Genomic DNA, 25502 nt, shown 5'->3' on the forward strand with positions numbered 1-25502 from the left:
TATCATCATCAGCCATTTTAGCTTCTAATCTTGCCGTTTTAACTCTCTGCTCTTCCAAACGAGTTCTCACGACTGCAGGAAGTGAATTGTTGAACTTCTCCAAAATAAGAATCTCTCTAAGAGTGATATAGGTGTGCTCTGTTTTTAATACCCTTACCCACATTTCAAGCTTACTTTGTTTGATCCTTTCAAACTGAATGTGCGTTTAACCAGGGACCGTTTTTTTAGATTCCTGAAACGCTGTCTGTCAGCTTCTGGCACAAGCTCATATGCACTTCAGACGGCTTTATTCACCACCCCATACTGGCTATATACCTCCTCCAATAGGGATGCAAATACCTATCAGCTTTGTTTGAATCAACTAAATCCACATTGTCACTGATTTAGCCACTTTCTCAAATGAAAATTATAAGGCTTCCCTATCCTTCACATCAAATTTAGAGAATGCCTGGATGCATTTAAAAAGAAACCCATTAGACCATTGGTTACAATAGAGTTGCTCAACCTCACTAACCTCCTCATCCCGCCGACCACCTACCTTCATCTCCGCCTTCTATGTCAACTTTCCTCTCCAATTGCTAACTGTTTAAGTTGAAACTCTGTTTTTCTTCTATCCTTTTCTCTTTTTCTTCTTCATTTCAGGGATATGTGGGATAGGTGCCTTAGTCGGGGTAAATGTAGGGGAGAGGAATGGGTCTGGGTAGGTTACTCCTCGGAGGGTCGGTGCGGACCTGTTGGGTCAAATGGTCTGTTTGCAAATTCTAAACCGAATTTGGTATTATCGATTTAGAACCGGACACTAGTCCCCAGTTTGCTATAGACGAACCAGATGACCTCAAATTGTTTTAAGAAGGTAGTTTGGATGCCAACCTTTTCTTATTTTAAAGGTAGATGTGAGTTGGGTGTTTCAGATGTGATGTTACAAGTCAAACCACTCACCATTAAGCAAGACACAATGTATTTAAACACTGTAATGAAAATCCATACAAATTGAAGAGGAATCTAGAATACTTTAACGATTGGAAACCTTAACAGAATAATGGAAACAGTACCTTCTACAAATGAACTGTTCGAATATACTAACATCACCGAAACAAACCCCTTGGCAAAATCGAAATTTCAGACATACATTCTTGCATACAGTTCTCCAATCCAGGAGGAAGCAGCATCAAGACAGGTTTCAGAGACAGTAGCAGCTGCAGATAACTATTTATTAAAAACCCTGAAAGCGTCGTAAGTTATTTACTTGAGCCGTTTTCAACAGGCAGTTTCGCCTTTAAGATCTCTCCTTTAAAAAAAAGGAGAAAATAATATTTTTTAAAAAATGACAGCATTGTCACACAATTTAGATGTCTGGTCCTTTACTTAAGGGGCTTCCTCGTGTTCTTGATCGCAAGGTCACCTGAGAGGGACAAATACAGGTACAGACCAAGTTACAAGGATGTGTCTCATAACTTCTGAAACACCCCTGTCCATGGACCATCACATGGGACATACAGAGAAGTGAACAATAGCCTGATACACACCCTTTCATTACTTCTGAGCTGCACAATGCCAGCCTCCATAGACCAAAGAGCCAAAACCCAAGACCAGGGAACGATACAGAGGGACAGAGAGATTCACTAAAAGACAGAAACAGACAGTAAATTAACTGAAAAGATGCTGTGGACTTATGGGGAAAAAGACAGGGCAGTGTGACTAACTGGAGAAGTGAGATCTTCGAGAGTAAAATGACAAGAATGAGAACATTGAATAAAGGCATTGTCAGATCAGCTGAAATTGTTCGTTATATCATATTCTGAATCTGCTTCACAGAACACCACATAACATGAACTGGGACAAGATGACAGCCCATCATGGAGAGCTGTGCAGACCATGCTAGTGTTTTGCTCAGTGAACTGCACTATCTGCCCAGCATGGAGAATATTGCAAACATTACTATCATATGCTAACTATACTCGCATCAGATTACTGTCTTCAATGGGAAGGTTTTCTCTCTCTGCGTGTGTGTGTGCTCATCAGAAACTGAGAGAGAGTGCGTGTGTGTGCGCGATTGGAGTGCTGGAATACGAAACTCATTGTTTGAGAAGGAACACACATGGAGGAAACTGTTTTATCTCCGAACAACTGGCAGGCTTTTGGATAATCAACAGAGGGAACGTGAGAAGTTTCATGGACTGATGAGAAAAAGTGTTTGAGAATGCTAAAGTAAAGGCATTGCAATACACAGTAGCAAAATATATCCGCGTGCGCATGAATGACATTTGGATGGGAGTTTGGTGTGATTGCGAATCAGATTTGCTTCAGCAGGTTTGAAGCCGGGATTTTCAGCAGCAGATTATTGTCTTCGTTACGAATGTACTTCATAGCTCAAGGTTCAAACAGCAGATGGAATAAGCCAGTGAGATACATTCTTGAGTGGTGAATATTTCAAGTTAGAAATGGTCAGGGCATGGTGTCAGGAATCAGCTCATTGTCAAAGGGATCACCCACAGTTGGGACTTGTCTGCTTCAGTCGCAGATACTGGCCAGGGATGCGATGGAAACAGTGGAAGGAAGTGGCGTTTGTAACCAGAACAATCGACAGTGACCTCCATGTTCTGAATAGCAAAGGCAATGATGCAATGCATTGTGGGTCTCCGCTGAAATGGAGTCGGTCAACATAGAGACCCATGAGTAACAATGCCAGAGCAGAGAGGGAAACAGTAATTGAACACGTTCATTGATGTAGTTAGTAGTGGTCTGTAGAGTGTAAATATGGATTGAGAGTTTCAACAGGAAAATAATAGTGGCAAGAAGTGTAGACTATATGTAATAAGAGTAATACAGTCATAACTGTTTTATAGAAAAAAAACATCTAGACAGTGACACTTACCAGGGACACCAATGAGAGCCAGGAAGGGATAATAAAAATATTTAATAATGAGAAGAACAAAATAGATCCGAAATGATAATGACGACTCATCATAATATGTCGAAAGAAACCAAATATAATCGGGTATACCCCTCTCCATTGTAGGAATTTTCCAGTCTATTGTTCTCAGATTCTGATCCATTGTTGGAACATTCCAGTCTAATGTTCTCAGATTCTGATCTCTCCTCCCCTTTTCTCTAGATCTGCTGATGCCTGTCAGTGCTTTTTGTGATGCTTCCGCTCATGTTATGGCATAACACATTGAACGGCGCCCATTTATCATTGAAAAATGGAAACCCTCCACTGGGATAATTATAATCCATGGAGACTGGCATTAATCACAGTCCCTGAACAACAGGCTCAGTTAACCAGTTCGAAACATCGCTTTACATATCACTATAAAAGGGGAACATTTACTGGGTTTGGATTGAATGGATGAGGGTTGCTGAGTGATGGACCATAAATCTTTCAATCTTTTCAAATCTTATTTTCCTTGTAAATGAGAGTATTAATAGAACACTGCAGGGGTCTGTATATATTCCATTTTGTTTATTAAAGAGACAGTTTTAAAATAACAGATCGGTTGCATAAAAAAGTCAGGTGGGCAAGTTTCTGGATACCTTATCAAAACGTAAGGTACATATTGACCAATGTGAGGCTACTCCTGGTTTTAAGTGCCCTGTTATCAAATCCTTTCAGAACCTTGAGACATAGCATTGAGACTGCTGCTCAGGAACAGGGTGAAGAAATTCTGTCCCTATGGGCCTCTTACAGAGGGATAGCAGAACGCTATTAACACCACATTAGACTGTTGCTACTTGAAAAGATGGAATGTTGGCACATTTTGCCAACAGAATCATTCAAAACAAAGATATGTGTCGCTGCAGCTGTACGAGGCGTTACTGAGAGGGCACCTGGAGTACATTGTGTTGTTTGTGTTTCTGTAACTGAGAAGGGATGGACCTCCATCAGTTTACAGGCTGATCATAAACCACAGGTTGCTGTGTTAATTAATGTCTCCAGTCTGTTACAGTGGCACAGGAGGATGTCATTCAGCCCGTCGAGCTCATTACAGAGAAACAGAAAAGGTCATTCAGCCTCTTGAGTCTATTACAGAGTGACAGGAGGAGGCTATTCAGCCTCTGGAGCCTGTTACGGAGTGGTAGGAAGTGTTTATTTAACATTCTAAGTCTGTTACGCATAAATATTAGTTTTAAATCACTTATGGGATAGGAAAGATCTGATGTAAACATTAAAGTTCTAACCTTGAATAAGGCCAGTTTTTTTAAAGTGTCAGGCGAGTCCTGTGAAATGCTGATTGGGATGCCCTGTTCACAGGTAACGGGATGGTTGGAAAATGCAAGGCAATCAAAACTTGGATTCAGAGAATCCAGAGACACCGAGTTCCTATTAGTGAGATGGGCAAGGCCGGTGAGTTCAGGGATTGCTGGATGGCTCGATATGTTGATGGACTGATCAAGGAAAGGAAGGAGGCATATGTCAGGTAAACAGAGCTGATATCAAGTGAATCTTCAGAGGAGTATAAGGGCAGTAAGGGTATAGTCAATGGTGAAATCGGGCCAGAAAAATGGGGAAATGAGATGGCTTTAGAAATAGGGATAACGAGGCTTTGAAGAAATTCTACAAATCCTTTAATGGCAAAAGAAAATAACTCGGGAGAGAATAGGGCACCTTAAAGATCAGTCAGGCTACCTTTGTGTGGAAACACAGGAGATGGGAGGGACACTAAACAAGTATTTCTCCTCAGTATTTAATGTGGAGGAGGTTACAAGAACGAGAGAATGAGAAATACATAGTGATATCTTGAAAAGTGTCTATATTACAAGGAAGTGCTTGCCATTTTAAAACGCATAAAGGTGAACAAATCCCTGGGACCTGATCAGTTGTATCCCAGAATTTTGTGGGAAGCTAGGAAAGAGATTGCTCAGCCTTTTGCTAATATATTTGTATCATTAACTTCCACAGGTGATGTGACAAAAGACTGGAGGGCTGCTAACATTGTGTCATTATTTAAGAAATTAAGGAAAACCCAGGTAACTATACATCAGTGAGCCTGACGACAATGGCGACTGAATTGTTGGAGGGGATTTTGAGGGAAAAGATGTGTATGCATTTGGAAATACAAGGACTGAAGAGGTCTTTGTACCTTGGAGATCACGTCTCACTGAATCGGTGGACGTTTTTGAGGAAGTGATGAAAGTGGTTGAATAATGCATGGCACTGGATGTTGCCTTTATGGAATGCAGCAAGAAACCCAAAATGTTCCACATGGTAGCAAGGTTAGACTGCTTGGAATCCTGGGAGAGCTCGCCAGTTAGATCCAAAATTTTCTTGAATATTGGAGACAGGCTGTGACAGTGGATATTTGTTCATTGAACTTGGAGGCCTGTGACCAGCCGCGTGCTGCAAAGATCAAGAGTGGGTCCACTGCCTTTTGTCACTTATGCAATCATCTGCATTTCAATATATGAAGTATTGTCAAGAAGTTTGTAGATAATTCCAAATTTGGTGGTGCAGTCGATAGTGAAGAATGATAATTCAGAATAGGGACCTTGAGTAGGTGAGCCGAGGAGTGGCAGATGGAGTTTATTTTAGATAAATGTGAAGTGTTTCATTTTGGTAAGACAAATCAAGGCAAGACATGTCGGTAGGGTCCTGTTGAAAGTTGCCAAGCAAGGCGAACTCCATAGAAATTATACAATCCCTACAGTGAGGAAACAGGCTATTCAGCCCATCGAATCAACACCGACCCTCTAAACAGTATCCCACTGGACAAACCCCTACCATATCCTTCTGAGCCTGCATTTCCCATGGCTAATCCACCTCCCTTTCTCATTCTTGGGTGTTATGGGCAATTCAGCATTGCCAATCTGCCCTTATCTGTATATTCTAGTACTGTGTGAGGAAAACATAGCACTCAGAGGAAACTCACACTGACACGGGAAGAATGTGCAAACACCACACAGGCAGTCATTCAAGGATAGAATTAAACCCAGATCGCTGTGCTCTGAAGCAGCAATGCTTGTCACTGAGGTACTGTGTCACCTTGTGGTGCAGGTTCGCAGTGCCGTCACAGGCAGACAGCGCAGTGAAGAAGGCATTTGATGATCTTCCCTTTATTGTTCTGTGCTTTGAGCCGAAGTGTTTGCATGTTATGTTACATCTGCACAGGACATTGGTTTGGCCACTTTTGTAATACTGCCTTTAATTCTGATCTCACTGCTGTTGGAAAGGGAGACTTGAAAGGGTACAGAAGAGATTTAAAAGAATGTTGCAGGTGTTGGAGGGTTAGAGTTACAGGGAGAGTTTGAATAGGCTGGGGCAATTTTCAAATGTTGAGGCTGAGGGGTGACCTTAAAGAGATTTATAAAATCATGAGTGGCAAAGATAAGGTAAACAGTGAACGTCTTTTCCCAGGATAGGCGAGTCCAAAATTAGAAGACAAAGGTTTAAGGTGAGTGGGGAAAGATTTAAAAAGGGACATGAGGGACAACATTTTCACACAGAGACTGCTGTGTGTATGGATCGAGCAGCCAAAAGAGGTGTTGGAGGCAGGTACAGTTACACCATTTAAAAGGCATTTGGATGGATACATGCATGGGAACTGTTTAGAGGGAGATGGGCCAAGTGCTGGCAAGGGGAATGAGATTAATTTAGGATATTGGTGGGGATGGACGACCGGACTGAAGGGTCTTTTTCTGTGTTGTCCATGTCTGAGACTCTATAGCCTCTTGACTCTATAATACAGGAACAGGAGGAGGCTATTCAGCTTCTGAATTCTGCCAGTCAGTTTGTTTGCTCAATTACTGATAGTCAAATACAAAAATACATCATACAGATTTTGCTGGTGTTTTACAGAACAGGAGAAAGGCTTTTAGTTTAGAGAAGCTGTAAGGAATGTGAAGAGGCCATTCAATCCCTCAATTCCATTCCACAGGAGCAGCAGGTGAGCACAGAGCAATTGGAGCCTATTACTCTGGAGGAGGAGGAGGGCATCTATTTTCACAAACCGGGGATCAGGAGGCAGTCACTCAAGGGAGCTGCTGAAGACTGGGACACAGGAACAGGAGGCAGTCAATCAACTGGCCGAGACTGGGACACAGGAACAGGAGGCAGTCATACAACTGCTCAAGTCTGGAGCACAAGGAAATGTTGAGGTTAGTGTGGCCCTAGGATCCTGTTACGCAGGAACAGGAGGTGGTGACTCACTCCCCACCAGTATGGTACACTGGGAGAGAAGGGGAATCTGCTTGTTACAAACAGAAATATATGAATAAGTTGCATTAGTGTCCATTCAATCCTGCCCCACCATTCACTAAGACCACAGCTGATCTGATTGTGATTCCCTCATTCCATATTACGGAGACGCCCCTCTCTGCAGCCTCTGCTCCATTTGTTGGTCATGTTGCACACCCATATGCTGTAATATAAGTCACCATGACTCATCCAGAGAGATGGGTCTAACCGAATGAGTCAGGATTTGAAGGGCCCAATCGCAAGAATGAAAACACAAAATAAAGTTATTGCCACATGTTTAGTTCTCTCACATTCGCAATCCAACTCACATAACCAGCCCATCCATTTTACTTTCAGGATGGAGCACTGTGTAGATCCAACTAGCATACAGCTGCATGCAATCCGGTAATGTCTAGAGTGGAACTCTGTGCAGCCCACACCAATACTTGATGCAAAATCCTGGGCTAAATGTCCAGCGTGGAGAGCTCTGCAGACCGCACTGGTTCATTCATTCAAAGGCTGTTGCATTGCTCGGTAACACTGTGTTAGATCACTGCCCAGTGTGGGGAAACTTGCAGCCAAATTCTGGAAGTGAGACGATGTGCAGCTCCCATCCAGTTACAGTTCCATGTCTCCACTGTGCCTTAACATGGGTTGCTGCCGATGTGAAAATCACTGCGAGCATGAGATGTAAATGGAAACAATTTAAATACCAATTGTTCTGTTTCAGGCGATTATCACTCCAGTATTTAAAGAGGAAATAACTGAGTTAATATCCGATGAGATTTTGTGGATGGTGCAAACAAGTAAGAGGAGGATGGTGATATTATAATGGTTGCACTATAAGCCTTCAAATCATCAATGCGAATTGGAGGAACAAACATGCAGGGAGACGGGGGGCGGTGGTGGGGACCTTGCAGGAGTAATCGGGTTGTCTTAATAGGTGCTTTTAATTTTCCTAACATAGACTGGGATCTCCAGAGGATCAAGGACTTAGATGGGATGAAATTTGCCAAGTGTGTTCAGGAAAGTTTCCACAAGCAGCATGTCGAGGGTCCTACTCAGGAAGGGACAAACTTGACCTACGGTTTGCAAATGGGGCAGGATAGATGAAGGAGGTAAAGTGGAGAAACATTTTGGGAAAAGTGACTACAGTTGTATTAATTTTAAAATTGGAACAAAATTGGTCGACAGATTCAAGTTCTAAATTGGGGCAAGGCGACTTTTATTGGCATTAGACAGGGACTTGCAGGTAAAAGGATCTCGGGCAAGTGGGAGGCATTTAAAAGTGAGATAACCCGTTTTCAAGGTTTATATGTTCATGTGAAGGTGAAGACAAAGTGAGGCTGGGAGAGAGAAACCTGAATGACAAGAGATAGTGAGGCTTTGACTAGAAAAAAAGGAGGTAGCTCAGGTTCAGGAAGCTGGAATAAAGGGAATCACTGGACGTACACAAGGGATACAGGAGTTTACTGAAGAAGGAAATCAGGAAGGCGAAAAGGGGGTATGAGATAGCCTTGGCTGAGAAGATTATGTTGAATCCAAAGATGTTGTTTCAGTATAGTAAAAAAAAAAGAACAAGTAGAGAGAGAATAGGATGCCTTAAAATCCAAAATGGGCATGCGTATGTAAAACTGCAAGACATGGGCGAGGTCTCAATTTACCTTTTGTTCTATGAAGAAAGCCATGAAGACCTGTGACCTTTGGGGGTGGTGGGGGGGGGGGGGGGGGGGGGGGGGGGGGGAGTTGGTGGGGAGGTGTTGGTTGTCATATCTTGTACAGTCCATATCACGGTAGAATGCATAAAGTCAGACAAATCTCTTGGTTTTGACCAGATATATCCAGGAATGAAGTGAAGAAATCTCAGGGGCCAAAGTACCGGAAGACTGGGCAGTAGAAAATGTTGTGCCCTTATTCAAGAAGGTCTGCAAAGAAAAGCCTGGGAAACATAACCTGAGAAGTTTCTGAGAGATAGTTGTGATATCTTGGTACAGTCCATATCACAGTAGAGGTGCTGATGGACATATTAGAATGCATAAAGTCAGGTAAATCCCTTGGTCCTGAGAGATATATCCAAGAGGATTGCAAGAGGCGAGAGAAGACAGTTCAGGGGCCAAGGACCCGGAAGACTGGGCGGGAACATATGTGCCCTAATTCAAGAAGGACTGCAAAGAAATGCCTGGGAAATATAGACCAGTAAGCTTCACATCTATTTCGGAACCACTTGAGAAGGTTCGGAGATATAATATATGCATGCATTTGGAAAAGAGAGTTTGACTTGGAGCAGTCAGCATAGCTTTGTGCGTGGCAGATCATGCCATACAAATTTTGGTAAAGTTTTTGGAGGACGTGACCAAGAACGTTGACGCGGGCAGGGTGGTGGACATAGTCTAAATGGATTTTAGTAAGGCCTTTAATAAGGTTACACATGGTAGGCTGCTCTAAAAGGTTAGATCGCATGTAATACCAGGTGAACTGGCAAATTGGCGACAATTAGCTTTATGTTAGCAAGCAAATGACTATGCTGGAGGCATGCTTGTCGGACTGGAGGCTTGCATTCTTTGAGGAGAAAGTGAGGTCTGCAGATGCTGGAGATCAGAGCTGAAAATGAAGAAGGGCTTATGCCTGAAACGTCGATTCTCCTGTTCCCTGGATGCTGCCTGACCTGCTGCGCTTTTCCAGCAACACATTTTCAGGACTGGAGGCTTGAGACTAGTGGAATGCTTCAGGGGACGGTGCTGGGACCATTCCTGTTTGTTATCCCTATCGATGATTGGACGAGAGTACACAACGCAAGCTTAGAAACTTTTCAGATGACATGAAAATAGGTGACATCGTTTACAGTGAGGAACATTATCAAAAGTTGCAGCAGTACCTTAACCAGCTGGGGAAGTGGGCTGAGAAATAGCAAATGGATTTTAATATCGATGAGTGTGACGTCTCGCATTTTGGAAAGTCAAATTTAGGTGGGAGTTTAATGATGAATGAGAGGGCCTTAAGGAGTGTAATGGAAAAAAAAGGACGTTGGAGATCAGGCGCACGGTTTTCTGAAATTTGAGTCAGAGATACACAGGACAGTAAATAAGGCTGTTGACACACTGACCTTCATCAGGGCATTGAGTATAGAAGTTGGGCCGTTATATTGCAGGTGTACAGGATGTTGGTAAGACTGCAGTTGGAGTATTGTGCTCAGTTTTGTTCACCTTGCTCTAGAAAGGATATTAGTGAACTAGAAAGTTTGGAGAAGAAATTTACAAAGATGTTTCCTGGGCTAAAAGATCTAAGTAATAGGGAGTGGTTGGATAGGTTAGAACCTATTTCTTTACAGCGTTGGAAAGGGGGAGGGGGGTGTCTTACAGAAGTGTAGATCTTATCAAATCATGAGAGGCGTGCATAGGGGTGAATATTTCAAATTCTTTCCTAGGGTTGGTGAATCGAGGACTACAGAGCATCCGTTAATGTTTGGAAAGCAGAAAAATAAAGAAAAGAACCTGGGAGTCAACGTTTTTTACACAGACTGTGGAACGCATATGGACTGATCTGCCAGTGGACAATAACAACATTGAAAAAGCATTTGGACCAATACATTGAAAGGAAAGAATTAGAGGGATACAGAACAAGGACAGAGAAATGGGGTGAGTGTGGATGGACATTTTGGTTGGCATGGACCAGCTGCGCCGAATGGCCTGTTACCGTGCAGTATGGTTGTGAATGAGTGTGTTTTGGAGTTGAGACAGAGAGGGGGAAACTAAAAAAAATGTCATGGAAGGGCATGTTCACAGGTTTCAGAATGCTGAAATGAAGCCATTTCGATAGTACCATGCAACACGGGTCAGTATTATGGAGAACTATGAGTGAATGGGATATTGTTGTGAGTTCAGACGATGGACAGTTTTGGATGAGCATTTGTTCTGCAGCTTTGTAACTCGGAGTGAGGACAGCCTCATTGGGCTGAATCTAACAAATATTAATCTCAGTGCTATTTTCATTGAGTGTGACGGGAAATGTCTGCACGAGGCTGAGTTAGTTTCCTGGTACTATCTTATCAAATTCACTTCATTGACTCTCCATCCCACCCTATGGTGTCCTTCTCATGCAATGCTGGCCCGATTCTCCCACCCATCATGGCTGGAGGTACTCACAGTCGTCCAGATGCACCTTGATGGTGCCATCTTTAAAAAGCCAATGGGCACACAGTTGAACTTTCTCAGTTTGGAGCTGCCCTGCACAGATTAACCCGAGGATTGCAGATAAGGGTCAGTCACACCACGGTGTATTAGCAGGGGCACGGATGTCCTGGTTGATGGGCAAGTAGAGGAGGGGACCATTCTCTTCCCAGAGGGATCACACCACCAGACCCACCGAGCCTGGACTGAGCTCACTATCCACCTCAGTGCGGTCTGAAGAAATGTCCATCAACAGAGAACAATCATGACTAACCTTCCTCGCTCTGTCAGGAAAGGATCACCGTATTCTCTCTGCTCCCTCACACTCACTGTATATTTGTTATAGCACCGACCACCGAACAAGGCTCCTGCTCCACCACTCTGCTGCATGCAGCACCTTTCCTCTCTCTCTCTCTCTCTCCAAGTGAACTCCAAGCTTTCAATATTTACATAGCAAGGGCAGTGATACATACCTGATTCATACCTGAAACTGAGTAGGTCAATCCACAAGGCACAACGTCAGAACGAAAGAGGGAGAGGAAGAATGAACAAGTTCTCTGTTGTTCGTAGTGGTTTGGAGAGTGAATGTTTCCAGATTAGAGTAAATGAAAAGAACAGTATACCGTCGCACATGGTTAATGCAAATAGTAAATGGAATGTGAAACCTACCAGGGACACCAACAGTAGCCAGGATAGGATAATAAAAATATTGAATGAGGCGAAGTACATATTGGATCCGCGTTGGTAATGACAACCCATCATAATATGTAGACAGAATCCAAACATAATCGGATAAACCCCTGTTCATTGTTGGAACATTCCAATCTATTGTTCTCAGATTCTGATCCATTGTTGGCAGTCCAGTCGAATGTTCTCAGATTCTGATCCATTGTTGGAACATTCCAGTCTAATGTTCTCAGATTCTGATCTCTCCGTCCCCTCTCTCCGCTGCTGCTGATCCCTGTTAGTGCTGTCGGTGATGCTCCCGCCAATGCTATGGGATAACACATTGAACAGAGCCCATTTATCATTAGAATATGGACCTTCTCCACTGGGATAATTAGAATCCACCCAGACTGACATTAATCACAGTCAGCAAACAAACAGATTCTGTTAACCAGTTTTGTACATGATTTTACATATCTCAACAAAGGGGGACATTTACTTAGTTTGAATGGAATGATGGGGGTTGGTGAAGGATAAATTATAAATCTTACATTTTTTTTATCTTTCTTCCCTGTATGTGGAAGTATAGCTGGAACACTGCTGGGTTGTATAGGTTTCACCGTATTTCTATAGGGTCAGGGATAAAATAACAGACCGCCTGCATAAAATGTCGGATGGGAAAGTGTTTCGATACCTTTCTTCAATGCTGCTCCTAGTTTGAAATGCCCTGCTATCGAGTCCTTTCATAATTTTGAGACAGTATTTAGAGCATTGAAACTGCTGCTCAGGAACAGGGAGAAACAGGAGGCAGTCACAGAGACTGGCACACAGGAACAGGAGACAGTCATTCAATTGCTCGAAATTGGGACAACAGGACAGGAGGGAGTCATTCAAATGTTCGACACTGGGCGACAAAAAATGAGGGACTTATTCTACTACTCGAGACTGGGACACAGGGATAGGAGACCGTCACTCAAAGGCTCGAGACTGGTACACAGGAACAGGAGGCAGTCACTCACTGCTCGAGACTGGGACACAGGAACAGGAGGCAGCCATTCAACTGCTCTAGACTGGGAGACGGGAAAACGAGACATTCATTCAACTGCTTGAAACTGGGACACAGGAACAGCAGGCAGTCCATTCAACTATTCAAGACTGGAACACCGGGACAGGAGGGAGTCACTCAACTGCTCGAGACAGGAACACAGGAACAGGAGGCAGTCACTCAACTGCTCCAGACTGGGACACGGGGATATCTGGGGGCAAGTGAGCCCGCAGATTTCTATTCCCCAGGAACAGGAGAATGTGGATCACTCCCCATCACTGTGAGACGGTGGGAGAGAAGAGGAATTGGTTTGGTATTAACAGAAATATCTGAATAAGTTGCATGAGCGAGTCATTCACTTCGGTCCAACATTTTCCATAACCTTGGCTGATCTGATTTTGATTCCCTCATTCCATTTTACGGAGATTCCCCTCTCTGCAGTCTTTGCTCTATTTGTTGGTCATGTTGTAGACCCAGATGCTGTAACCACAGTCACCGTGACTCATCCAGAGTGGGTCACCAAATCATCTGGTCTTTCTGAATTTCCACAGCAGCTTTAAACACAGCCTCCAGGAAACCATCCCCAGCATTTCCACGAACGTACTAAAACAAGAATTAAGTCAAATGTCAGTCAAATTCAAGTGATAAGTCTGGTCTTAATCAGTAACAATGGAGGGGATTCCTCATGTTACTGAGCACATGATCAGCAGTGAGTGATTAACACAGGCGATCAATGAATCGGCACAGAGCAAGTTACAAAGCAGTGTCTCAAAACTGAAACCCCACTTTCCAACATGGAGCACAGGGCAGGACACTGGAAAGTCAAAGAAAACGCAAGCTATGCTTTCAAAATATTATTTCCAGGCTTTTAAATTTGGAAGCTGATGCTCTCGGGTAAGCAACATTCAAGGTCAGAGAAAGATATAGGTTAGTTATTCAAATTAAAATTGGACAATTAAAGCTGGATGTCAGGATTTAAATACCAACAGTTTAAATACCAACAAATGGGAAGGATTTCGGAAATAGACAGTAAACAGAGACCCAGAGTCAGTATTATGGAAGAATGTTTTTGCAAGTTTCAGAATGCTGAAGTGAAGACATATCGATGGTATCTAGTAACATAGGCTGGTATTTCCGGGAATGATTAATTAAGGTGATATTGGTGTTAGGTCAGACAGAATTATCGATTCTCAGAGATGTACAGCACGAAACAGATCCTTCAGTTCAACTCGTCCAAGCTGATGAGATATCCCAAAATAAGCTAGTCCCATTTGCCAGCATTTGGCCCACATCGATGTAAACCCTTCCTCTTCATGTACCCATCCAAACGCCTTTTAAATGTTATAATCATAGCAGCCTCCACCACCACTTCTGACAGCTCATTCCACACAGGCACCATTCTCTGTGGAAATAGTTGTTCCTTAGGTCATTTTTAAATCGTTCGCCTCTCACCTGAAATCCATGCCATCTAGTTTTGGGGAACATATCTTGACTATTAACCCTCTACATGCCCCTCTCGCTCCAGGGAAAAAAAAAACCCAACCTACTCACACTTTTCCTATAGCTACAATCCTGGCAACATCCTTGTAAATATGTTCTGACTCCCTTCAAGTTTCACAATATCTTTCCAATAGGAGGGAAACGACAATTAAATGCAGTCCTCCAAAAGTGGCTAAAATAATGTGCTGGGCAGCAGCAACTTGACCTCCCAATTCATACAGTCAAACCACTGACAAATAAAAGCAAACAAACCAAATACCTTTTTCAATACCTTATATACCTGCGACTCTCCTTTCAAGGAATAATGAACCTGCATTCCAAGGTGTCTTCGCTCATCAACACCCCCAGGACCATGCAATTAAGTGTACTCGTCCTGCCCTGATTTGCAGCATCTCACATTTATCTCGATTAAAAACCATCTGCTAATTTTTAACCCCGTCAGCCCATTTGGTCGAGATCCCATTGTACTCTGAGGTAAACCTTCTTTGCTGACCATTCCACCATCAATTTTGCTGTCATCTGCAAACGTACCAACAATCTCTGCTATGTTCACATCCAAATGATTTCTATAAATAATGAAAAGCAGTGGACCCAGCAGCGATCCATGTAGCACACCACTGAATACAGCCCTTCTGTTGTGAAACGTAATCCACCACCACCACACTCTGTCTCGTACCTTGGAACTAATTCTGTATCCACATGGCTAGTTCTCCCTGCATTACATGTGAACGAACCTTGTTAATTGGTCTACCATGTGGAAAGTTGTCAACATGAAGTCCATGTCAACAATGTTCACCTGTCTGCCTCAATGAATCCTCTTCGTCACTTCTTCAAAAAAACTCAGTCAATTTAGTGAGAAACAATTTTCCACGCCTCGAGCCATATTGCCTATCCCTTATCAATCCTTGCCTTTCAAAATACCTGCAAACTTGTGCCTAAGAATCCTCTCTAACTACATGCCCATGACTGACGTCAGGCTCCCCAACATTTCCTTACCATCCTTCTTAAATGTTGTGAGTAATTGAACAAAGTTAGCAAGCCTCCTATCTTCCAGCACCTGTCCTGTGACAATTGACGATACAAATATCTCAGCAAGGGGCCATGTAATCATTTCCATCATCATGCCGATGATAAATCCATTTCGGATGTTGGAAAAACCCATCTGGTTCACTGATATCCTTGAAGGAAGCAAACAACCATCCTTACCTGGTCTGTGTTACATGTGACTCCAGACCGACAACAATGTGATTGATTCTTAACTACCCGCTAGGCAATTAGTGATCGGGGATAAATGCAGACCCAACCAGTGGTATCCTAATCCTGTGAATGAATACAGAAAAAACCCTTCATTCCTGCTGTCTCTACCTGACATATGCTTTCCTCTTATCCGTGACCAAACTCTCAATTTCTTCAATCCTCCAGCATCCTTTACACCTGCCAGCCTTACCCTTCACCCGAACAGTGACATACTACCTCTGTGCTCTTGACATCTCATTTTTGAAGGCTTTCCTCTTCTCAAATAGTCCCTTATCTGCGAATATCTGTCAAAATCCACTTTGGAAGTCCTTGACTAATATCACCAAAATTAGCCCTTCCAATTTAGAATATTAACTTTTAGATCGTAATTCCTTTTCCATTTCTATTTCAAAACTAAGAGAATTCTGATTACTTGTCCCAAAGTGCTTTCCCCACCGATAACTCGGTCTCCTGCCCTACCTTATTTCCCAAGAGTATGTCACATTTAGCTCCTTCTCTGTGATGGGGAGCTTTGGACAAGCAGCTGAAGCTTTGTATCTGTTAGTGTGGTCAGCCGAGTCTTCGATTCGTTGGGCTGAATCTAACAGTATTTTTTCTCAGTGCCATTTTCATTGAGTGTGACATTGGGATTGTCTGCACCAAGCAGAATTAGTTTCCTGGTGATGTCTTATCGAATTCACCTCATTAACTACAAACCTACCCCGTGACGACCCTCTCATTCAATGCCAATCCGATTCTCCTACTCATCATTGCTGGAGGTACTCACTATCGCCCAGATGTCCCTGGACATTCCGTGATCCCTGGCATCGGTGCCATCTTATAAAGGCCAATGGGCACACGGCTGAGCTTTCTCAGGTTGGAGCTGCCCTGCACAGTTTGCCTGGCGCATGGCAGATAAGGGGCAATTGCACCACGTTGTGTCGACACGGAAGTCCTGGTGGAGGGGCTAGTACAGAGGGTAACCCTTCTCTTTCCAGAGTGGGCCTCACCACCAGACACATCGAGCATGGTCTGAGCTCACCACCCAGCTCAGTGCTGTATCTGTGGTCTGAAGAAATGTCCATCAATCCAGGAAAAGCATCAATAACCTTCCCCACTCTGTAGGGATAGGGGTCACCGTATTTTCTTTGCTCCCTCACACTCACATCTGTTATAACACCGACCCCAAAACCAGGCTCATGCACCACCACTCTTACTACTGCATACAGCACCTTCACACTCTTTACAATTCTTCCAGGTCGGTATCTGCGAACATTGAAATTGTCCTGCAGTCACAATCCACACAAAAATGCTGACTCACCCACTGGTGTGAGCAAGTGCAATACTAACACAATCCCTAAAGACAGAATGAAATGCTGATGCACACCAGACAGAGCGAGGGAAATATTGACAATGTTGTCATGGAGCAAGGGAAATACTGACAGACACTCCATGTCTGTATTAGTTCCCTGTATGAGTGAATGTCTCTGTATCTCTGGATTAGTGTGCGTCTGTGTGTATCAGCGTGGGGTAAGTCTGACAGTCTCTGTGGTGTTGAAAGTGTTATAATATCCCCCTGACACGAGCACTGAGGAAGGGTCCTTTCATTTCTGTCCATTCTGTTGCAGTCAGTCTCTGCTTATCTCTTCACACCATTGTACAGGTGGAAATGGAGGGTGAACATCATCAGGGATTCAGTTTACGAGGGACAGAGGGAGGGAAGTAAGTCAAAGCACCATCTCAACTGAGAAATCAATCAACATACATAGACACACACACACACACACACACACACACACACACACACACACACACACACACACACACACACACACACACACACACACACACACACACACACACACACACACACACACACACCTGCAGGAGATCTTCAGGGTAGCTTTCTCAGCCTAGGAAGCTCCAGTTTATCATCATCGAATCCATACAGTGTGGAAGAAGGCTATCCAGCCCATTGAGTCCAAATGAACAGAAGTGAGGATATTAAATGAAGTTTACTTAATGTTCAGAACAACTAGTCAATGTCCATGTGCAACAAGAACTAGACACCATTCAAGATCGTACTGTATAAGTCTGGGTAGCATTCACGCAACAGCACTGCAAGACACTGCGCATTTCGACAATAAAAGGTGCTGCTCAATCAGCACCTCAATCTGGGTTCACAAGAAGATGAGGAAGTCATTCAATCCCTCAAACTTTTGGACAAGACGTATGATAGCGCATTTAGTACATCCTGCCAATTACACGAGAAGAGAAGGAATCTGCCCACTCCACACATTACTTACATGGAATCCGAAAGAGACTATTTCACACATGGAGTCACTTACAGAGGAAGACGAAGAGGTCATTCAGCTTCTCAAGCCACTAACACAGGGACAGGAAAGTCTGAGAGATGCTGTAACATCACAAACAAATGGAGCAGGAACTGAACAGATCAACTGCTCCAAATTGATCTACGTGGCTTAATTATTCATAGTACATAAATAAGTGTCCGTCTATAACCATCAAATTTCAACTTCGTTACTCTTTCACAACACTACAGATTAAACACACAGTTACTGCTCTCTCTCCTCGTGGTACCATCATTCCAGGGTTTAGTCTGGTGAAACTCCTTTGCACTGTCTCGATGACAAAGAGATCATTAATTATAAAGCAGTCCAAATCTGTACACAATGCACCAAATACTCCCTCCAACAAAACACCACCATTGGGAAAGATATAGTAACTCTGATACTTCAATCAATTTGTTTGAAAAGCCGCATATCATTTAATTCCGGCCACGTAAGAATTCTGTTAGTGACTTATGACCAAGGTCATCCAGGTCCTTTTCAACAAAAGCACTCGCCAACGTCTCACCATTTTATATATATATATATGTTGTTCCCATCTGATTCAGTTTGTATGCCTCGTGAATAGTTATTGCCAAACACTGATCCTTCTGATACTCCACAAGCCTTCAGTCCAGAGATAAACATTACTAATCTCATATCTCCATTACCCAATTTTTAAGCCATATGGTATATATTCCAAACCACCTACCCATGGTCTCTAACATTCCCCATTCACCTGGATTCAACCATGTCGAACATCTGCTGAAAATCCAAATACTTAACTCCCATTGGTTCTCAATTGTCGAAGTCACAGCGGACAATCTTCACAAACTCCAGCAGGTTTATCAAAGATCATTTCCCTTTCCTGATCCGCGGCCGAATCTATCATATCAGATCATTGCTCTCCAAGTGTTTAGTTGACACATTCTAATAAAAGGTTACAATGATTTACTCAGAGCTGACATCAAGCTATTTAGTTTACTTTTTTTCCCTCTCCGTCCTGTTTTGAATGTTTAGATTTACAATAGCTGCTTTCAAGTCTGCTGGATACTTTCCAGAATCTAAGCAGCTTTGAAGAATAGTCAGTAATTGTTTCACCTCCTCTGTTACCACCTCTAAAACATTTGAGATGTAGCTCATCCGATGCAGCAACTTATGAAACTTTAATTAAATTAGATTTTCAAAAGCATACACTTTATTAATTTTAATTTCCTGCAGTTGCTCATTTTTACCAGTCCCCCTGTATCCTAGTATTTCTGGAAGTTAGTTTCTGTACGTTCCCCTGTGGAGAAGGAACCAATGTATTCCTCTCAGCAGGCAGATGGCTTCTGTCAGTTCGTAAATAGATCGGAGGACTGCACTTTAGAGATGGTCGATATATAAACCAGTCCTGTCTGGAAAATTCCAGAATTGAAACAGTTCACTTCATGGTGAGTGTCAGCACAGTCCTGTCCCTGGTGTGAAGGTACAGGTTATACTGAAGGAGGGGACACAGCTCAGTGACCACCTCAACTTTGAAACAAGCTGGTTTCACACTATACAAATAATGGGTCCAGCTTAGAAAAATGTTCCTGGAAATCCTTGAAAGTGCAATGTGCTGCTGCACTCAGCTTACAAGAGCTTGCCTTCTGTCTAGCCTCAGCTCCATTTGTTTACGATGGACCAAGACTCTCTGTAAATGCAGTGTCCAGAGTGGGGTCACCAGACCCTCGTGTCTCCCTGAATGAACCCAGCAGCTGACAACACAACCCTGAGAACACCATCCGTATAAACTCCACTGACTTTCTAATGACAGCAGCAAATCAGTTCCCCACATTCAGTGTTGAAAATGGCTCCCTCTCCTGAGTTTCTCTTCCCGGCTGAGAAATCCGTTGCATCACTGCACAGTCCCGCAGTAACAGTTCCTGTGTCTAAAGAAGCAGTTGACAATGTAATATTACGTTTCTCTGTATCTCGGCAACTAAAAGGCCAGCACCAGTATTGCCGATGGAGTTGAACACCGCATTCAGAGAAAAGAGTCAGAGGGAACATAACTCACTTCAAGCAGGGACATCCCGAAATGAGTGTGTTATTAAGGAATATTGGAAAAAGGGAAATGTTAGAATAACTTCCCATTCTATTTTCCTTCTAGTCTTTCATCAGCAGTCATTTTGCTTGCTTTTCCTTTCTCTCTCTCTCTCTCTTGCTGGACATTTCTCCATCGATTCAACACAAACCTCCCACTCACCGTTCCAACCAATCCTGATATAAATAATATTATTTCTCAGTTGCATTCAGTTTTGATAGGGTCACTGAACTCGAAACGTTATCTGTGTTACTCCCGACAGACTGCCATACCTGCTGAAATTCTCCAAAATTCTTTCAGACGGTGGCGAATTGTATTTCAGATCTCCTGCATCCGCAGTTCCTTGGTTTATTTCACCTTGAATATTGTTATTTCCCGGGATTTCAAAATCAATGACAAGGGCAGCATTTGTTGTCCATCGCTAATGGCCCTTGACCACGCGGCCATTTGTCAAGACAATATGGAGCCAACTATATTGTTGTGGTTCTGAAGTTAGTCTTAGTCCAGACTGGGCAAAAATGCTAAGTTTCTCTATCAAAGTCTACAAGCGAAATAACAAAAGAAATCCTGTTGGTTCATCATTGCTTTGAGTGAAATTAGGTTCCAATCCAATTTTTGTCATTCGAATTATATTTAGTCATCAGCTATGGTAGAATTTCAAACAATGCTTTGAGAGTCGTAACCTGTGCCTCTGAATTATACGGGTCAGTGACAATATTATTCTGATACCGAGTCCCTGTTGTGAAGTAACTGTAGATACAAGAACAAGCTTGTGGTCAAAATATTTCTAACTGGAAAAGAGGCCAGAAGAAAACTGGAGCCATATAATCTGTCGTTAACGAAGAGGTAGATGATGGCAATTCAGCAACAGCACTGCAGCAGAGCTGCAGACTGGATGTGGACAGAATTGATTACAGAGAGAATGCAGAAAATAAAACAGTCCAGGATAGAAAGGAGACTCAAAGTTCCAAACAGCCTTCTTCCTTGTTACATGTTTGTGGATACGTAGTTTGGAAATGCATGAAAGGAAATGGAGTTTGAGACTGCAAGTTTATGTATTTGCTAAATAGATTTAACCGGATTAGAAATAACCTTCAGCATCGTTTATAGAATTGATAGAGATAGGGTTACCAGGAACACCGATAATAGAGAGGATGGGATAGTATCCAGCTTGAATAATAATCAGTACAACTTGTATTCGCAACTCTAACCATGTCCAATCCTGAGAAAGATAGTAAAGACCCGAGGATAAACTCCTGTTCATTGTTGTAACATTCCAGTCTAATGTTCTCAGATTCTTATGCATTGTTGGAACATTCTCGTCTAATGTTCTCAAAATTCTGATCCCTCCCTCTCTCTGTAGCTGCTGATCCAAATCTTGTTGAGGATGACTCTGCCCCGAATACTATGGCATAACAAGTTGAAAGAAGCCCATAATTATGGAAAAGGGAAACCCTCCAGTGACCCAGTTAGGTCCAGGAAGCTTGATATTAAACGCAGTCATTGAACAAACAGCTCTAGTTAACCCCTTTCATGACAACGCTCATATGTCACAGTAGTACTTGGTGCAGGTGGGATGTTGATATCGCTGACTATTGGGTTAGTGACACATCTCCAATTGTAAAGATAGGGGTGAGGGAGAGAGATGAAGCTTTCTTTTCACAAGCTCGATTGACTATCACTTCACAGGACCAGGCCGCAGCTGCAAGGACATCAAGGAATGGACTGTATCTACACAGTCTATGGTGCTGTAGGAGCCTGGCAAAAATGCCTAGACCCACCTAAATCGTTAAATGACTGTCAGATAAATGTCAAAGTGAAACATAAATAAATAAAACAAAAGGATGCAGCAGGTCCAGTCATCAGGCACAGAGGGTCTCGGGAGCCCAGCAATTCCTACCCTGGAAAAACACAATAGAATCATCGAGCTTGTGAAAAGAAAGCTTCATCTCTCTCCCTCACCCCTATCTTTACAATTGGAGATGTGTCACTAACCCAATAGTCAGCGATATCAACATCCCACCTGCACCAAGTACTACTGTGACATATGAGCGTTGTCATGAAAGGGGTTAACTAGAGATGTTTGTTCAATGACTGCGTTTAATATCAAGCTTCCTGGACCCAGCAGGATTCTTAGCTTTACCTTTCTCCAGTTATTGCTGGGGTCACAGCAGAGCTGGAAGGCGATAAATCTCTCCCGGATTCTACACTGTCTCTCTGAGATTTCTCTCAGAAGTGTATTTTGCTGTGTTTGTTTTTTCCTCCTGGATTGGAGAACGGCATGTCAGAAAATCTGTTTCCTGAACTTGTTTTTTGACAAGTGTGTGCTTTTTGGATGTTACCGTATTGGAGCAGTTTACTGTTTGTAGTTAAATAACCTATTATTCTGTTAAGTTTTTCACCAGAATTAATATATTCCAAGACCCATTTCCTTTTGTTGTATTTTGTCAGCAGTGTTTGAATAAATTGTGTTTTGCTTAATGCTGAATATTTTCACCAAGCGAATCGTATCTGAAACACAGCACCTCATATATACCGTCAAAATATAACAAAAAACACGTTCGGTCCGAGGGAATGTATGCATTTTGACGGGTTGCTTTGGTCCATAACAAGAGTGACAGAGATTCAGGTTTTATTGGGTAATTACTTAATGGACAACATGTTGTGAAATATAGGGTTAAACAGCGGAATGGGCCGAGCTGTCGGAATGATAGTTATGTAAGGAGTTATGTCGGATACTCACCCCGCCTCACAGATCAAGCCAGGACACATATAAGGCAAGATGAGATATCTGTTCATCAGGAAGCACTGCGAAGACCAGGCTAGTTTACCGCTCAGCAACCCGTCCTGGATCGAACACTCTTCAGGGCTCACCAGTCCAGTCCATTTCTGTCCAACAGTGCACTGATCTGTAAACCTAGGTAAATAATCTGTTCAGCACAGGGCGCTGTGCAGAACACACAAGTGCATTGATGTGAAAACACGGACTCGGTATCTGTTCAGCATGGGGAGCTGTGCAGTGAACAGCAGTGAAGTTATCAGTTAATCTGGAGCAGTTGCCTTCCCAGCATGTACAGCTGTGTACAACAACCACCGCATTGCTGAGTAACACTGTGTTAGATCACTGCCAAGCGTGGGGAGACCTGCGGGCAGCTCATGCTGGAAGTGACAGGCTGTGCAGCTCCCGTCCATTTACACTGTGCCTTGACAAGGAGGTGCTGTGGGTGTGAAAATCACTGCCAGTGAGAGGCCATGAATCAGTTGAAATACCGCCAAATGGGAGGAGCTTGGTTAAAAAAGACGGGGAGATTGAAAGACATTTTCAGAGAAGGATGTGATCGGAGGTTTAAAAATTGTGAAATAAAAACATCTTGCAAAAAAGACCACTGTTTCCAGAAATGATTGGTTAACAGGATATTGATAAGATGTCGGAGAGTTAAGATGATGGACAGTTTTGGATGAGCATTTGTTCTGCAGCTTTTTAACTGGGAGCAGGATCAGGAGAGTCTTGGACTCATTGGGCTGAATTGAACAATAATTTGGGTCAGTGCTATTTTCATTGAGTATGACAGAGGGATTGTCTGCACGAGACCGAGCTAGTTTCCTGGTGTTATCTTATCACCTCATTAACTACCCACCCCACATTCAATACCAGCCCGATTCTCCCACTCATCATGGCTGCAGGTACTCGCCATTGCCCGGATGCCCCTGGATATTCCGTGATTTCCTGGTGCAATCTTGAAAGGGCCAAAGGACACACAGTTAACCTTTCTCTGCTTGGTGCTGCCCAGCACAGTTTACCCTGAGCATGGCAGATAAGTGGAAATTACACCACGGTTTGTAGACAGGGTCACGAAGGCCCTGATGGATGGGGTAATACAGAGGAGGGCCATTCTCTTCCCAGAGGGGGCCACACCACCAGACCCGCCGAGGATGGTCTGAGCTCACCACCCAGCTCAGTGCAGTATCTGCAGTCTGAAAAATGTTCAGCAATACAGGACAAGCATCAATAACTTTCCCTGTCAGGATAATGGTCACTGTATTCTTTCTGCTCCCTCACACTCACTGTATATCTGTTACAGTGCCTTCTCCAGGATGAGGCTCCATCAATCCCTGTACTACATGCAGCAAATTCTCCCTCTCACACCTATGCAATACTCCCACATTGTTACAAAATGGCCCGCTGAGTGCTGTTCCTAGAATTATCTGAATGAATTCGTTTGTACAATGTTCCAAATATTTCCCAAGTTGAGGAAAGTTTTCGACCTCCAGTGTGTAACACATCAGGGGAACGAGCAAAGTTTTATTTTTTAAACAATCAGAATGAAAGTGCGTCATGAGGCCATGAAGCCTCTCAAATATACTCCAAAATTCAGACAAAGGGAGTACCTAAACTCTTGAAGACTCAGGCTCTTCTTGAAGATAGGCACCACATTGGAGGGTCTCCAGTTTCGCTGGAACACTCCTGTAATCCGGAGAGTTATGGAAAAATTCACACAGTGTCAACAGTCACTCTGTAACCACTTTTATTAGAACCAGTTTATTAGAACTTGTTTATCGATGGTCATATCTGTTTGAGAAAAACCTTTTTCGTTTTGTTAGAGACATTGCAAGAAATTTCACCTGACTACAATTTTGGTTATATTATTGAAACTCTTTGTGATTCCCCTGTGAGGAACGATGTAAAATACTGTTTTAAATTCCCTGCCTGCTCCCTGAAACAAATTCCCCAGTCACATCCTCCAGGTGCTCCACATATACTTTCCTGCCTTTCTTTCAAGGGTGTCACACACACATCATGAACGTTCTTTAAATCGAAATGGAAAAGCTCTTGTGGTTAGATTTTTTTTGATATTTCTTTCCAGTTTTGGAATATTATTCTTTGTATCTTGCTTTATTCAATCTGCTTCTGGTTCCAAACATACGCATTCCAAAGCTGGTCGACGCTAGTTTTCCAGAATCTGAGTTAATTAGTTTGTGATTGATTAGTATCCTTCACAGCGTTTGTACATCATGGTTGGTTTATCGTCACATCTTCAAATCATCTTCTTTCTGACCAGAGTCAATCATTGCTGAGCATTATGAAATATGTGCTTACATTTCTACACCACATATCTACTGACCTTCACCTGAGTCAATTTTCACATTACGTTTTATACCAGATATAAGGCATAAATCAGCAATTGAAATACCTGTCTCTTTTCAATCATTCAGGGGGAACCTGCGTATGTGACTGAACACATCATCAGCTGAGGGTGACTCCATCCTCCCAGTTTCTCTGGCTCTGTGATCTCTGTTTGAT

The 25502-nt window shown here is 42.9% G+C and overlaps 1 protein-coding gene across 1 annotated transcript in view; it reads right to left on the reverse strand.

Moving 5' to 3' along the window:
- The window catches only part of LOC148135657 (putative G protein-coupled receptor 139), a 54670-nt gene extending 42483 nt beyond the window's left edge, over positions 1–12187 (reverse strand). Inside the window, exon 1 of the mRNA XM_087984611.1 lies at positions 12007–12187. Coding sequence (XP_087840737.1) covers positions 12007–12187 — 181 coding nt within the window. The remainder of the gene's footprint in view (positions 1–12006) is intronic.
- Between the last annotated feature and the right edge of the window lie 13315 nt (positions 12188–25502).

The sequence above is a fragment of the Chiloscyllium plagiosum genome, unplaced genomic scaffold (genome assembly GCF_037043375.1).
Source record: "Chiloscyllium plagiosum isolate Xiang-an unplaced genomic scaffold, Cpla_swu_hap1 HiC_scaffold_49, whole genome shotgun sequence".
Taxonomy (NCBI): domain Eukaryota; kingdom Metazoa; phylum Chordata; class Chondrichthyes; order Orectolobiformes; family Hemiscylliidae; genus Chiloscyllium; species Chiloscyllium plagiosum.